Raw genomic sequence first — 14,861 nt, 5'->3', positions numbered from 1 at the left:
AATAATTTCAGTTGAAAATATCTGTGACAGTTGTGCTTTTTATGCTCCCCCCCCCCCACACCCCGCAGCTTTACATGAATTTTGCGACCAGGATGTCCACATTGGGCTGACGTGGAAACAAATATCAGCCGGAGAAACCGCCATCAATCGCTGCCCACCCAACGCTTCTGGTGAGGAGGGTGATTATTTAATTAAAGTACCGCGCGCACTCCACCAGAGTGCCCAGATTACGTTGGCTTGCTATGTCGCAAACACTGATGCTGTAATCATTGTACCAGCTCCGTGAAAGTGGCAATTTGCAAAGACTGTCGTCTTCACGTTATTTTTGTTCTGCTGTCAAAGTACTTGGGCTTAAGTTGACACAGAAAATTTAATGTTACTGGTTTGTCTTGCCCTTGTGTTGTCATTGAAGTCTACAACCGAATTTTATTTGAACAAACAGTGGGCATAATTTTTGTTTCAATGTGCGCGACGTATGAATTATTTATTTATCTTACCATTGAATGTAACATAAATAATTAGTTTGGTAAGGGGTCTTGTTAAATAGCTTGAAGGAGATGACATTTAATCAATTGACTGATGTATTGAGTACTATTTTCACTCCGCCATCTAAGACACCTTCAAGTCATCGCTTAGGTTTATTTATATTTTATTAGTTGAAAGGTAAAACATTGTAATTAACCTTGTGACCAGAAATCCTTTATGCTAATTATTACAAAGAAACTGGGTTATGGAGCAGACTTGTACTGGCTTATGGTCCTTGCTTTAATTATGGCTAACGATTAAGTCATAGCTGTGATGGTCAAAAATGTCATTCATAGTGTCTCTGTGCTTCAAACGATTAATTGGGCAGCGCTAATCTTCGCTGTTAGTTTATCTGAGCCAGTGGTGGAAATCCTCATCCCCATGGCAGGGAAAATATCTGTGGCAAGGCAGCTGTTGATACGATTATGTTAGAGGATAAACCCTGAAATTTACATTGAGGCACTGTTAAAACAATGAAACAATTTATTGCCGGATGAGTACGTAACTAATAAACGCAACTTTCGTCATCGTAAAAAAACAACAGCAACGACGAAAAATGCAGCAACAAACAAAGAATACAAAGTAATAAAATAGTCAACATTCTGCATGTAATAACTTTTCTGTGAATACATTTCCCAGCTTAATGTTTGTTTGTTTATCTGCATTTGCTTAATTGGGTGAAACTACAATGTAAATGTTATATCCATAAGAGGTTTTTTTAGGGTTAAATCGCGTAATTATATAAATGTGTCGTTAAACCCGCCACCACCACACACAGCCAACTCGTATGGGCTGTCACGAAAACATAACATGCCAATAAATCACTAGCACAGCGCACCAGTGTGTTGGAGAGCCAAGCCACAACATTTACAATATGAGTACGACGTTTCGCCAGTAATTACAATTAGCTTTATCAGGCGACAGCCAGATTTGTGGAGAAGTGCACCTGTTTCGTTCCTCTTATTGAGGCGTAGATGTGGTGACCACCCTTGTGCGCTCGTCTTGCGCAAAGTGGGAGAAAGGTTATTGAGTCAACGTACATTATGCATGTGCATGATGCGAGCCCATTGACCTTGTACTTCCTGCGCATTGTGCGTACTAAAATAGCTGTACCAACGGTAATCCCTATTGAAGTATGGTGACCTGTATAGGCATGCATTTAAACAATGTATTATTTGATGATTCGCTTCCACGCAGCACGAAGTCGGTAGCCATCCGAATGGTAAAAATTATTTTTATTTATTTAAATTTCGATAAGATTCTCGAATTAGTCTTGTCCAGTAGTAACTAGTTTTGCACAGACCTTCAACATGATCAAAATCAATTGAGTGTCCTTATTGGCACACATGTTCTGCTACTGCTGACAGTTGTATTTGGGAGTATTTAATTCTTCTTTGGTGTCATTTTAGTCTCGTGCTGATCATTCGTTCTGTTTGCCCAACATAGCATTTGCAACAAGTGCAATTAATCCGGTACACACGTTCTGTTGATAGCTTCGGTAATACATCTTTTGTACCAGATATTAATTTATGTATTTTATGTACCATGCCAAATCTGACTCGGATGTTTTGTTTTTCCAAACATCTGGCTAGTTTATCAGTTACTCCCGCAATGTACGGTATTTTAATAGTTTTTATTAGTTGGGCAGTTTCAATACCCGTGTTATTTGATTTGGTTTTGGCATTAAATGCCCTGTTGATTTGTGCATCATTGTAACTGTTCAATTGCAGCGCTTCTTTAACATGTTTAATTTCACTTCACAGACTATCACCATCTAACACTTTCTTAGCCTGATGAATGCGCTTCTTCATGAGAGCAGATTTCTGTGCAGGGTGATGGTGTGACTCTGCATTCAGATAGACGTCAGTGTGCCTTTTCTTTCGGTAAACGCTGTGTTATTTTATCATTTAGACCCCGTCCGAGCAGAATATCCAGAAATGGTAGAGTTCTGTCAGCTTCCACTTCCATGATGAACTGGGTGGATGGGTTTTGCGAGTTGAGATGATTTAGAAATGCATTAAGTGTATATTTGCCATGTGGCCAGGCCACAAATGTGTCATCCACATATATAAACCAAGCAGAGGGTTTTAGTGTGCTTGAAGCTATTGCTTTTGTTTCAAATCTTCCATTTACAAATTCGCCATCACAGGAGACAAAGGACAGTCCATTGCTGCTGCTTCCTTTTGTTTATAGAAGTCACCTTTCCACAAGAAAAAGGTGTTCTTTAGACAGTGTTCACCGAGTCGTGGGATAAATGATATATATGTATAATTTCCAAAATGTCACCATTTTAGCTACCAAAACATAAATAAAACTAAGCCATCTTCATCCTACCAGGCAAAACCCACTGAGTTATTCACTTATTTTTCAAAAGCAACCTGCCACAAATGATAGCTCAACAAAGTGGTTTATATTTTGGACATTTACTGTATAGCAGCAACATAATATAAATAGTCTAAACCAGTAGCTATTAACTTTTATTCCAGCCGTGCATCCCTTAGGTTCTGAATTGTAAAATAAATACAATGTTATTAAATACATAGGCTTGATGAAACAAAGTAGTTATACTTACGTGCCTGTGCTTAATGCATGCTCCAACGATTTACCTTCAAAAACAATCTGGCATGTCTCGCACCCCCAGAAAGGGCAACTCGCACCCCCAGGGGGTCCATGCACCTCAGGTTAAGAACCACTGGTCAAAACGCATGTTTGAAATTATATTGCAAGCTTCACTTTACCACCTACACTCTAATCTATATATCAAAGGCAAAAACCAAAGGGTCTCGCTGTTGGGGCTGGCATAAACGTCATTGTCAGCCCCGAGCCAGTGCTGGTAATTCCACATTTCCATGGTCGGAGCCAATCTCTCTCTAGGAAAACCACAGTAAAAAAATTATGTAAAGGTGCTACCTTAAAATGCCTTGCTCACATCACTACTGCAAGAAGGGCCTCCGCTAGAGGGGGCTCTACATTGTGCCCCTCTAGAGAGTATTTTGGCCTACACTTGGCAAACGTCTTGGAAGAGGCGGGAGTACCCACACTTTACCCCACCCAACGCGACTAGCCGATCGACTGTGGGGGACCCATTTATATTGCTGGATGCGTGGGGGGGGGGCATCTAAGAAACTTGGTCATTGTTTCAGATGCCCTGTACTAGGAGATCGAACGGGTTGTCTCTATGTGCTAACCATTACATTACAACAGCACGCATAATCATGTTAATACAGGTGTAGTGTTCTAAATAAAGGCGGACGATTTCTTGTCTTCTGTCCGGGCCACTTTATTACAATTTGTTTATTTAACACTTGTTTAGTTAAGCCGAGGATCCGCTGACCGCTGCTCGTTCGCTCCATTACTCGCCGCATCCCTATCCTATTCTCTACCCTCCTTTTCACCCCCCCCGGCTGCTGTCTCAGCGGGTTGACACCACTGCAGCCGCAGCGTTAAGCGTGCCGACATACGAACTGCGCTCGCGCCTTAAGCGTCCTACACCTGGTCTGTACGGGGCCCGTGTCTCACTGTCTCAGCGGGTTGATACCAGGGTAGCCCCAGGGGTCAAGCGTGCCGACGTACGGACTGTGCTTGCCTCTAGCGACCCTATCCTAGCCTACCCAGGTCCACACAGGACTACTCTCGCCCAAAAATACTCTAACTATTGGCGGGTCCGGCTTCAGCTTCTCTTGTCTTCTGTCTTCATCATACTGCCCCTCGGGCTCGTTTTGCCCGTCTTATATATCCCTCGCGACCCCTTCCAGAACATTCTCCAGAATATCCCTCTATGATTGGCAGATACCGGTCTTTTGAAATTCCGGTCCACCTCCTCCCTTGTTTACCCCAACGGAATTACCCCAACGGTCATCCTCACCTTGGCTGCTCTCGACGTTCCCATGATGATACTCATCAACCGCCTCTTCTGGCTGACGAGCGCAGACATGCAGCCGTTCTCGAATATGTGCACGTTGAACCACTATACATGCAATGCAGTAAACCAATGGGCCTAATACATATATCTATTTTGAAGATACCAAAACATCATTGAGCATATGATGCATTCTTACAGGTGTTGACAAAACATAATTGAACAAAAAAACATATTTCTGCTGTCTACCTGTGGCGTGCTTTTTTTCTCCAGACTCATTTGACTGTGTGTTTACATGCGCAGGGATCATCACGAGGAGATGCTCGTTGGATTCCCGGGGGCTTGCATACTGGGAGCCACCAAGCTATTCACTTTGCGTGTCGCATCATTTCAACATGCTTTTGCAAACGGTAAAGTCTCTAATTATTTTCGGACAAAAATTTTGCTAAATGAAAAGGAAATATTTGAAGTCTGTGTTTGTTGCAATGGGGGTATTATAAACAATTTTCAATTTAGACTCCACCAAGTCCAATTTTTGTTAGGATATTGCAATTTGTTGTATTGTGTTGGTGTGTGCACATGTGCAACGTGGTGTGTGCTGTGGTGTTACCGGCAGTGGTAGTGTTGAGGTTAGCGGACTGTGTTACATACCTGATACACCTTGAGTTTCATTCCCTCCAACAGCCAACATCAGTAGCTAATATCTGAGCCACCTTTGATTTCTGAAACAAATATATTGATCTTTAAAGACAGCACTTGCCCCAACAGTCTGTTCTGGCTATTTGGGGATTGTTTTTATCTTTGTGGTATGCATGCACATTGTTGTGCATATTTGCATTTGTGTGTAATGTGGTTTCACGTTTGATTGCACGTGTGTTTATATCCTTACAATGGGGAGCGGTATTACAGCAGTTAGCGCACTGCACTACGAACCCAGCGATATGGGTTCACGGCCAACATCAGTGGCGATTATCTGAACTGGTCTTGGGCCTCCCCTCGGTCGACTCAGCCTCAAATGAGTACCTAGTGTGGTGTATAAAAACACTGCCCCCTCATGTGCCGTGCCGGCCTTCATAGGTGCTCGCGAACAACACCTGCCCCAACAGTCTTCTACGGCTATGGGGGGATCTTTGCCTTTCTATGTCCTTACATGTATGTGTGCTATAAATAATGAGGGAGTCTTCAAGTAGGGGTTAATGCACTGAGGGAGTCTTCAAGTAGGAGTTAATCTGTCCTTGGCCTTTCCTAGGTCAGCTCAGTCTATAATGAATGCCTGGTACAATCTTTTCATATCAGAAATGGGAAATCAAATCCAGCGAAGTGGAGTGCTGACTGTACCACCATCTCTGAGTTTTGTGCCAAGTTTAAGAGGCGGTCCCTAAGAGTATTTGTCCCAACACTGTATACATATTAATATTTGTTTTGGTTTCTTTTTGGATGGTTTAACACGTAGGCTTTCGCGTAAATATATAATATTTACGTGACCTAACCCAAAAAAACTATATTATGGTTGTTTTGGGATGTATGCTCATTTGCATGCAATTTGTGTCAAAATGTACTTTCATAAAATGGTCTTTCATGTAACTTCATCCAAATCCATGTGCAATGTATTTAGTAAATGCAACAGTGTGATATCTGATGCACATCCGACGAATATATATTTAGATTTTGTAATTTCAAAAGTATTTTGTTTGCCAAAAGTGTAACCGTGTTCCACGTTCTGTTGTGCACCAGATGAAAGAACACCTTTCGAAAGGCCACAGGCCATCGGCAAGTGAAGGAATGGCACAAGTGATGAGAAATCTCTTTGATTCATCTCACCTGAAGCACATGTACAGCGGAGACTTGCTCGTCTCAGTAGATATTTTAAAGAACGTTACAGAGGCATTCAAGACTGCCAGTTACAATCCATCTTCAGAGGATGTCCAGGTGACCTTAAATTATATATAAAAGTATATATTTATATGTATAGGTATATACACACATTATGGATGATTATTATTGAATTTTATTTTAAAACGTAATGTTTCCAAGGTTATATTTCCCTTCCCGATAATCTAATCCGTATATATTTTGTTTTATTCTCAGAACTACGCTCAAATTTTTAGCAACCTGCTTTCAGAAGAACACAAAGAAAAGTGGGATGATGCACAGCAGGTGTGTTTTTAATAATGCTTATAAAACATATTTTTAATTTATGATCAGAAGATCATTTAAATGTGATTGCGGTAAATTAAATGTTTCTCGACACCTAATCAGTGGAGGGGGGGGGGGGCATTTATGTCACTTGACTAAATCCACCATCCATATACAGCACATATACACACTAGAGCAGAGTGGTTCCTGCAGGAATCATATTTCATTCATATTATCCTACCCTGGACAATTCCTGTAGGATTCACGATTGGCAGGATGGGTATCATGAGAATTTTCGAGCTCTGTATGTATGTTGAACTTCTTTCACACCATATGTAGCCAACCGTGCTAATGGGAGCTCTAATACAAAATATTAGTTTGTGTTTCTATGTGTAGTTGAACACGTAAGAATGTGCACTCTGTTATATATTCATATTAAAGCAAACTATTCAGTGGAATATTTTTGCTCACACAGACACAACGATTTAATATTTTAATACACCATTTTGCATGCAATTGGCTGTTCCATTGAATTTCCACTGCTACCCCATTGTCACTAAGAACATTGACCACCGGTGTTTGAAAATCGACAGCGGCGTCATGACATACCTCTGACTTTGAGTGAAATGAGTTAATTGGGAATGAATCCATAAGAAAATGCAAAAAAGTGGTTATTTATCAAATGTGTGAATGTTTACATCTTATTGTCTGCATTGCAGCTATATCCTGCGTCATTGGACTTAATGAAAATTGTGGAGAACTTCATTCATATTGTGGGAGCTGGCATAAAGTCAGTGCATACATCATACCTCATCACGGAAAACATAGGTAGGTTCAGCAAAAATCTATTATTGTCATTATTTCTACCCCGTGATTAGAAATTAATTATGCTGCCTCGTGAATAGAAACCTGGATAGTAACATAAGAGCAGTAATTGCAATGAGGTTGACAACTTGCTATAGTACAGACCACTTTGTTACTGATGTATTGCATACATTTGGAACATTTTAAAATTGCTGATATGTGAGCAGTCGTTCAGTGGAAACGTAGTAAATCAACACTTAAATGATAAAAATGGATACATGATGAAAAAGAAGGATAAAGTAAAATAATTTATGTATAAAATAAAACAATTAGGAACTGTGGTATTTGATTATAGGAAGGCACATTTAGAAACATGCATTTAGTGTTTGGCTGCTAAAAATGTCCACGTGAAAAGCCACATTGTTGAGCTATCATTTGTTTTCAGGTCTCTTCTGAAAAAAAGAGCTACAGAGCTCAGTGTGCCTTGCCTGGTGAAATAAATGAAAACATTTGATTAGTTTGAACACTCCGACTGTTCACGTTAAAATGTGTGTGCATTTAGCCAAGGGCTTCGAACACCAAATGATACGCTGTCGGCCCAATCCCGCTTCACAGTTATCAGTATCCGCAAGCTGTTCATCATGGAGGAAACGGCCGACATAACGTTTCCGGTGAAGGCGAGGAGAGGCATGGTGGAGTGGGCGCGCAACACCGAAGACAAAGTGACCATCTCGAAAGCGACCCTGTCATCATTCACGTCAGGTAAGCTCATTGCCTGAAGCGCGCCTCCCCGCACCCCATGACCTCCACTCTGGCACACAAGGCCGTCTGTCAGAATGCCTCATCAACCTCCGCTGCCTTCTCTGCTGCTGATCGCTTGGACTAGAACTCCCTTCCATCGACTGTATACACTAGTATTCTCCCTCTCTTTAAGTCCAAGTTTAAGCCTGGAATGATGGGCCAAAGTTGGGACAACGTTGGTCCAACGGTTCCATCCACTTGCTAACTGATATGTTAACTTGATAATGATTCCACTTCCACAAATCCCTTCTCATCCCCAAACTCCCTCTCCAATGTAAAATAATTTGAATGAAAAAAAATGTCCCAAGTTTCCAAAACCGCACAGTGTGCACATTCCCCTTAACCCTTTCTCATTCCGATGACGTCTGTGTACGTCATAGAAACGTGTACATCATTGGAATGGAACCGGAAGAAAAACAAAAAAAACAACGTTATCGCTACCAAGGCTCCCACAATACTATGTGGGAGGGCTTGTTGCCCAGTTTGGCACCAACTATCATAGAGTGTGGTCATGTGGCTACAGTTCTCTGCATTGAGGACAATGTCTTTAAAAACAACGACGCTGTGCCTGTCTAAATAAAATATATGCTGACCGCTTGCATGTTCTGAGATTTAGCGGTGAACTGGACTCATCCTGCAACTTGCAGTCGTTTCGAAATGGGAAAGGGTTAAGTATACACACAGCCTTGATATTTGGTCATTTTTTAGATGCTTGGTGAATCCGAACTGTTATTAGTCGTGTAGTGCACACACTGCATGGACAAGAGTCGCACCAAATGTAATGTTTTCAGCCCAAATAGAGTGCACATCAGTCAAGGTGAACGTAGCATTGAGGTTCAAAGAGAGCGGAGGTGAATCCCGCGGAATATTTGATTCCACTTTAATATGTCCATTCCCAATCAATAACACGATCAATTAATAGTTGGTTCCCTGATACAGGAACACGGTGTGGCATTCATCCCTTTCAGCAGACTTGAACTAGTGGTGGGAATTAAACATTTCGACGATGGTAAGCTGCCTCTTCTTAGAGCAACCACTTCTGAATCCCAACAAAGTGGTTCTCATTTGATCAATGGCAAACGTGAAACTCACACGTGCTCTTTAACTCAGAACCTATGACTGCAAGTTGAGCATCTTTCCCACATTATTTGGCTGACTCAAATAATGGTACCCACAAATGAAATATCCAAGCAGTGGCATGGCCCAATAACCCAACTGTTGGGTAATGTTAAGTTATTAACTTAATTTATACTTTTGGGTTTTAATCCCTTTATAATTTGGTGAGAATTACATCTCAAAACATTTGTCTGGAAGACAACACGTACGAAATGTGTTTCACAAGATAAGAAAAGAAGTTTCCTCCTGCCACAATGGCAAGATTGATGCTGCATTTTAGTTTGCATGGCAGCTAAATGAGAGCATGGGCACGAACAATAATAGACAATTATAAAGGTTTCAAGAAGGATACTAAATATAGGAACGCTTGCTTTTCATATCCATGGTGTTGATTGCTTGTTATTTTCCAGCCTGGGCCTTGGGTATTTTATATATATAATATTTCTACCGAAGAAAAGAAATGTCAAAACCCGTTCCAATTAGTAACGTAATGGAAACGTTATACGTAGAATCTCAATCGCAAATGTTGCTTGAACATCTTCTACTTGAGCACTTGCGGAATTACTATCTACATTAAGCTCTCCATCATGAAGTGATAAGCTTCACAATTAATACGTAACGTCTCCTGCTCCATGCAAACTGGGGTCGCGTGCGCGTGCAGTGGAAGCGGGGGCCTGCGCTCGGGGTGTGGGGCGAGCCCTGCATCGCCAAATGTCCCTCTGGTCTCTCATTCAAGTTAACGCCCCTTCGCAGTCTGATCACTGTTATGGTGCCCCCCCCCCCACCACACGACGGCTCTGCTGATACCCCACCCTTCCCCCCCACCATCCGAGAGGAGCTGCTGCACTGGCCTGGTTAGGATGTGATAGGAGGCACGAGTCGCAGCATGGACCTTGTTGGAGGTGGTGGATTGTGGACGTCGGGAAAACTGTCAGCCTACTCCACCTCATATGGTGCCGTGGTTGCGAGATGTTAACTACCTCGCCTGGTATTGACGAGGTGGTGGGCTCGATCCCGTATATTTAGAGTTTACATGTTCTCCCAGTGGTTGCTTGGGTTTTTCTCTGGGTCCTCCGGTTTTTCCATCCACATTTAGAAGCATGCTTTTAGAGTATTTGGCTGCTATACATTTCCACATGACACTACATTGAGCTGTCATTTGTGGCCAGGTCACTTCTGAAAAAGAGATATATAGTTCAGTGGGCCTTACCTGGTAAAATAAAAATAGGTTAATAGGTTATAAGTACATCCCTCATCCTCCTGCTAATAACATTCTCTCCTTGCTCAGTCTGGATAGAATTCAAAAGCAGTTTAGTTGATTGATGAGGCTATGCTCAGTTAATTGCCCCAGTCACTTTCTAGACATTGTTCAATCTCGTCTCACCCTTATCTTGCAACTGCCAAAGTTGTAATTCTGGAGTTCATGCAATGAGTGCAGTCCTCTCTGTCTGCTTTGCATTTTGGTCTGTGTTCAGTAAATTGTATAAAAACACCTATTCTAATCAAACGAATTAGTTGGTGATGCCGTATTGGCAGTGGTGCACAAGCTAGATTTAACAAAAAAATAACTCAACACACAAACAACACTGCCTCAAGAGAAATGCAGTGTTGTTGATCAGTGTGTGGATTTTTCTAATTTTAAGAAAATGTATCTCCATACCCAAACACACAATGGGGCAGCGCTTATCTACATTGCTAGCCTCAAGCCAGTGAAGGAAATTCCACATTCCCATGGCAGGGAACAGACGCTCCATTAGGGTGGCCACTTGCGACGTGTGTCGTGAAGATAATTCACTGTACATGTGTTGATGCGCTTAGTTACTGTCAGGATCCTTTTGTTGCAAGGACTATGACTAACATGTGAATCACTAAATATTTTGCTACAATATAATCTAATCCTATGTGAAAATTTAAGCAAAGACTCATCCATTCAAAAATATTCAAGTGGACATGTGATGCAGAGTTCAAATGGGCAATTATTGATTTCAAACAAAAGGGAGAGAAAAGCAATTTTTGTACGGTTGTGAAAAGTGGGGATTTGAGATAGCTTTAGCTTGATAATTATATTATATAATCATCATTTCACACTCATAAGGCTACAAGTTCAAGTCCCTGCCAGAAGTTTGTTCAGGCGTAGCAGTCTATTCTGCACAAATTCACGTGTATGCATGTTGCTTCCGTTATGCAAAACGATTACGAAAATTTGTTGCTGAATTTAGAACAAGGTTTGTGTTAATAATTTGGCGTCATCTGGTCGAGCACCAATTGGGTCGAGGCTCAAAAGAAAGCTGTCCCTTGGTGTGGACCAATCAGTTTCAAGGACAATGCATATATTATCATAGTATGTTTTTGTTTGCATTTTGACTGCAAGTATTGTGGTTAATGCAGACATGAATCCTCGTAAAAAGGTTTCAGTTTTGTTGCCAGAAAAAAGGGGAAAAACCCTATTATTACATTTTGGTACTGGCAAAGGAGGTCTAATGATGAAGGTTTGTGATGCTAAAAACTATGCAGGAAGCATCAGATTGGATGCAAGCTCACACATGAATAAAAATATAAAGAAGATGTGAATGAGGATTACGATGACGACAATTGTGTTCATGATGATGATGACGACAGTGATAAGGATGATGACAATTATGTTCATGATGATCATAATGATGATGGCAATTATGTTCATGATTATAGTGATAAGGATGATGAATATGTTGATTATGGTGTGAATGATGAAAACGATGATGACAAATATGATTTTTCTGTTACCACTTTTGCTGCTACTGATGATAACGAAGATGCAGATTATTATCCATGTCACGATGCTCTATTCGCTCATCGTATATATAAATGAGGGCCAGCGAGTAGGGTTATTGCAAACAGTTTAGAGGAGGGAGGTTTTTTTTTGCTGAATCTGTATGAAAGATAAGGGAGCCAAGCAAACAAGATAATATAATACAATAACATTGAAAAGCAAATATGGGACGGAATAAGAAAGTCAATCAACGGAAAGGCATAAGACAACGTGCATAAGGGGGAGGACGTCTTAAGTGTGCACAACCAAAGATAGAGCGATCCAGGGGACAGCAGAGAAGGAGTTACCTCCTATCAAGTGGAAGTTGACTGAAAGTATCAATAGACGTGTCAATAGAAGTGTCAATAAATGCCAATGGAAGTAGTTGTTCCTGGAAGAGGGCAGAGTGAGACCTCCCGAGCAGTTAACCTTCCTGCCAGGAGTGACTGGCAGGAATTAAAGGTGTTAATAATTGCGTGTCGGAGCGTGTGGAAGATTACATTAATATGGTTGGAGAAAGCATCTTGTTGGTGAGATGCTTACCAATAATTGTTTAGATTTTAAGTCTAAATCCCAACCGCCATAATGAATACATTTCAATAGTGAGGGGAGTAAAGAGAGATGATTTAAAATGGGTAGGTACTGCTCAATCGATAAACGATGTTAAACACCTTAAGTGTGACCTGTTCGTCGGTCCAGGTATTGTATTGTCAAGCTGAACGTTATCTTATTCCCATACACAAGATCATGCATACAGATGTAAAACATATTACTGGTTTCTTTGTGATTAATATAAAATAGCAATTCGAGTGTGCAATAAAACAATACCTAAGAATGCATATACTAATGCCACAGCATGTGTCAGGATAACGATATCCCTAACAGGCCATTGGTTTACATTTAACTTCATCAACAAATGTTGTGGTCACTGCTTTCCCATCTGTGTCATCGCACTGCTGTGACATCAATGCAATTTTGGTAACGTTTCTGTGCGGCTTATCTGGCAAACACACACTTAACCTGAATTCCATCCCATAACAGCCTCTACTGCATATCCTCTTACAGCCCTTCTTTTTAGTGTGGTGACAGACAATTATTTAGGGTAGCCAGCAATTCTGAACAAATGCATGCAGTCTCAGATGACATTCTTCGTGTTATCTTTAACTGCTGTAAATGCCCAATGGGAACGAAAGACGAAGAAAACAGCTGCCTGTTTGCATCCCGATAATTTCTTGAAAGGGAAGACAAAGGATTGTCCATGGCCCTCGTTTGTGAGTTCAATGGCGCTAACAATGCCTTGCCTCCGCAACCGATACAGTGTACGAAGCCTTAGATAGGACTGGCGATGTGCCAGGGTGCTCCCTGAGCAGGTCCACTTTGTTTATTCCATGATCTTATCCATACACAAAGCATCCTAGTGGAGGCTCACGTCTTGAAGAGTGACACAGTTTTTTTTTCTTTTCTTGGGCCAACGTTGGACACAGTTTCAATGCAACAGCATCACCGCTTTTATGAGATGCTCTTGTCACAGTAGCCAGCACTTACCTATCCCAATATTTGGCCACTTAATTGTTTTTGTTAGTTGCAATGTTATTGTTACATCACGCTTCACGTTTGAATAAGAACTCGATGTGGATTATCACTTGTTAAGAATACAATATCATGGCGTGAACAAGCATAATGTATTAACGTACAGTGAGGGAAAAAAAGTATTTGATCCCCTGCTGATCTTGCACGTTTGCCCACTGACAAATAAATTATCAGTCTATAATTTTAATGGTAGGTTTATTTGAACAGTGAGAGACAGAATAACAACAAAACATCCAGAAAAACGCATGTCAAAAATGTTATGAATTGATTTGCATTTTAATGAAGGAGATAAGTATTTGACCCCCCTGCAAAACACGACTTAGTACTTGGTGGCAAATCCCTTGTTGGCAATCACAGAGGTCAGACGTTTCTTGTAGTTGCCCACCAGGTTTACACACATCTCAGGAGGGATTTTGTCCCACTCCTCTTTGCAGATCTTCTCCAAGTCATTAAGGTTTCGAGGCTGACGTTTGGCAACTCTAACCTTCAGCTCCCTCCACAGATTTTCTATGGGATTAAGGTCTGGAGACTGGCTAGGTTACTCCAGGACCTTAATGTACTTCTTCTTGAGCCACTCCTTTGTTGCCTTGGCCGTGTGTTTTGGGTCATTGTCATGCTGGAATACCCATCCACGACCCATTTTCAATACCCTGGCTAAGGGAAGGAGGTTCTCACCCAAGATTTGACAGTACATGGCCCCATCCATCGTCCCTTTGATGCGGTGAAGTTGTCCTGTCCCCTTTGCAGAAAAACACCCCCAAAGCATAGTGTTTCCACCTCCATGTTTGACGGTGGGGATGGTGTTCTTGGGGTCATAGGCAGCATTCCTAATCCTCCAAACAAGGCGAGTTGAGTTGATACCAAAGAGCTCCATTTTTGGTCTTATCTGACCACAACACTTGCACCCAGTTGTCCTCTGAATCATTCAGATGTTCATTGGCAAACTTCAGACGGGCATGTATATGTGCTTTCTTGAGCAGGGGGACCTTGCGGGCGCTGCAGGATATCAGTCCTTCACGGTGTAGTGTGTTACCAATTGTTTTTTTGGTGACTATGGTCCCAGCTGCTTTGAGATTATTGACAAGATCCTCCCGTGTAGTTCTGGGCTGATTCCTCACCGTTCTCATGATCATTGCAACTCCACGAGATGAGATCTTGCATGCAGCCCCAGGCCGAGAGAGATTGACAGTTATGTTGTGTTTCTTCCATTTGCGAATAATCGCACCAACTGTTGTCACCTTC

At 41.5% G+C, this 14,861-nt stretch overlaps 1 protein-coding gene across 11 annotated transcripts in view; it reads left to right on the top strand.

Annotated features, from left to right (window-relative positions):
* The window catches only part of LOC116942649 (adhesion G protein-coupled receptor B3), a 153,706-nt gene that overhangs the window by 85,710 nt on the left and 53,135 nt on the right, over positions 1 to 14,861 (top strand). For all 11 annotated transcript variants that reach the window (XM_032954825.2, XM_032954820.2, XM_032954828.2 and 8 more), the window contains exons 9-14: positions 69 to 170; positions 4,688 to 4,794; positions 6,119 to 6,313; positions 6,473 to 6,541; positions 7,240 to 7,348; positions 7,940 to 8,086. In XM_032954825.2, coding sequence (XP_032810716.2) covers positions 69 to 170; positions 4,688 to 4,794; positions 6,119 to 6,313; positions 6,473 to 6,541; positions 7,240 to 7,348; positions 7,940 to 8,086 — 729 coding nt within the window. The remainder of the gene's footprint in view (positions 1 to 68; positions 171 to 4,687; positions 4,795 to 6,118; positions 6,314 to 6,472; positions 6,542 to 7,239; positions 7,349 to 7,939; positions 8,087 to 14,861) is intronic.

This window comes from Petromyzon marinus, chromosome 15 (genome assembly GCF_048934315.1).
Source record: "Petromyzon marinus isolate PM22_M1 ecotype Great Lakes invasive population chromosome 15, UKy_Petmar_22M1.pri1.0, whole genome shotgun sequence".
Taxonomy (NCBI): Eukaryota; Metazoa; Chordata; class Hyperoartia; order Petromyzontiformes; family Petromyzontidae; genus Petromyzon; species Petromyzon marinus.
Note: the sequence above shows the minus strand (reverse complement) of the source record. Positions and strands in the feature narration are given on the sequence as shown.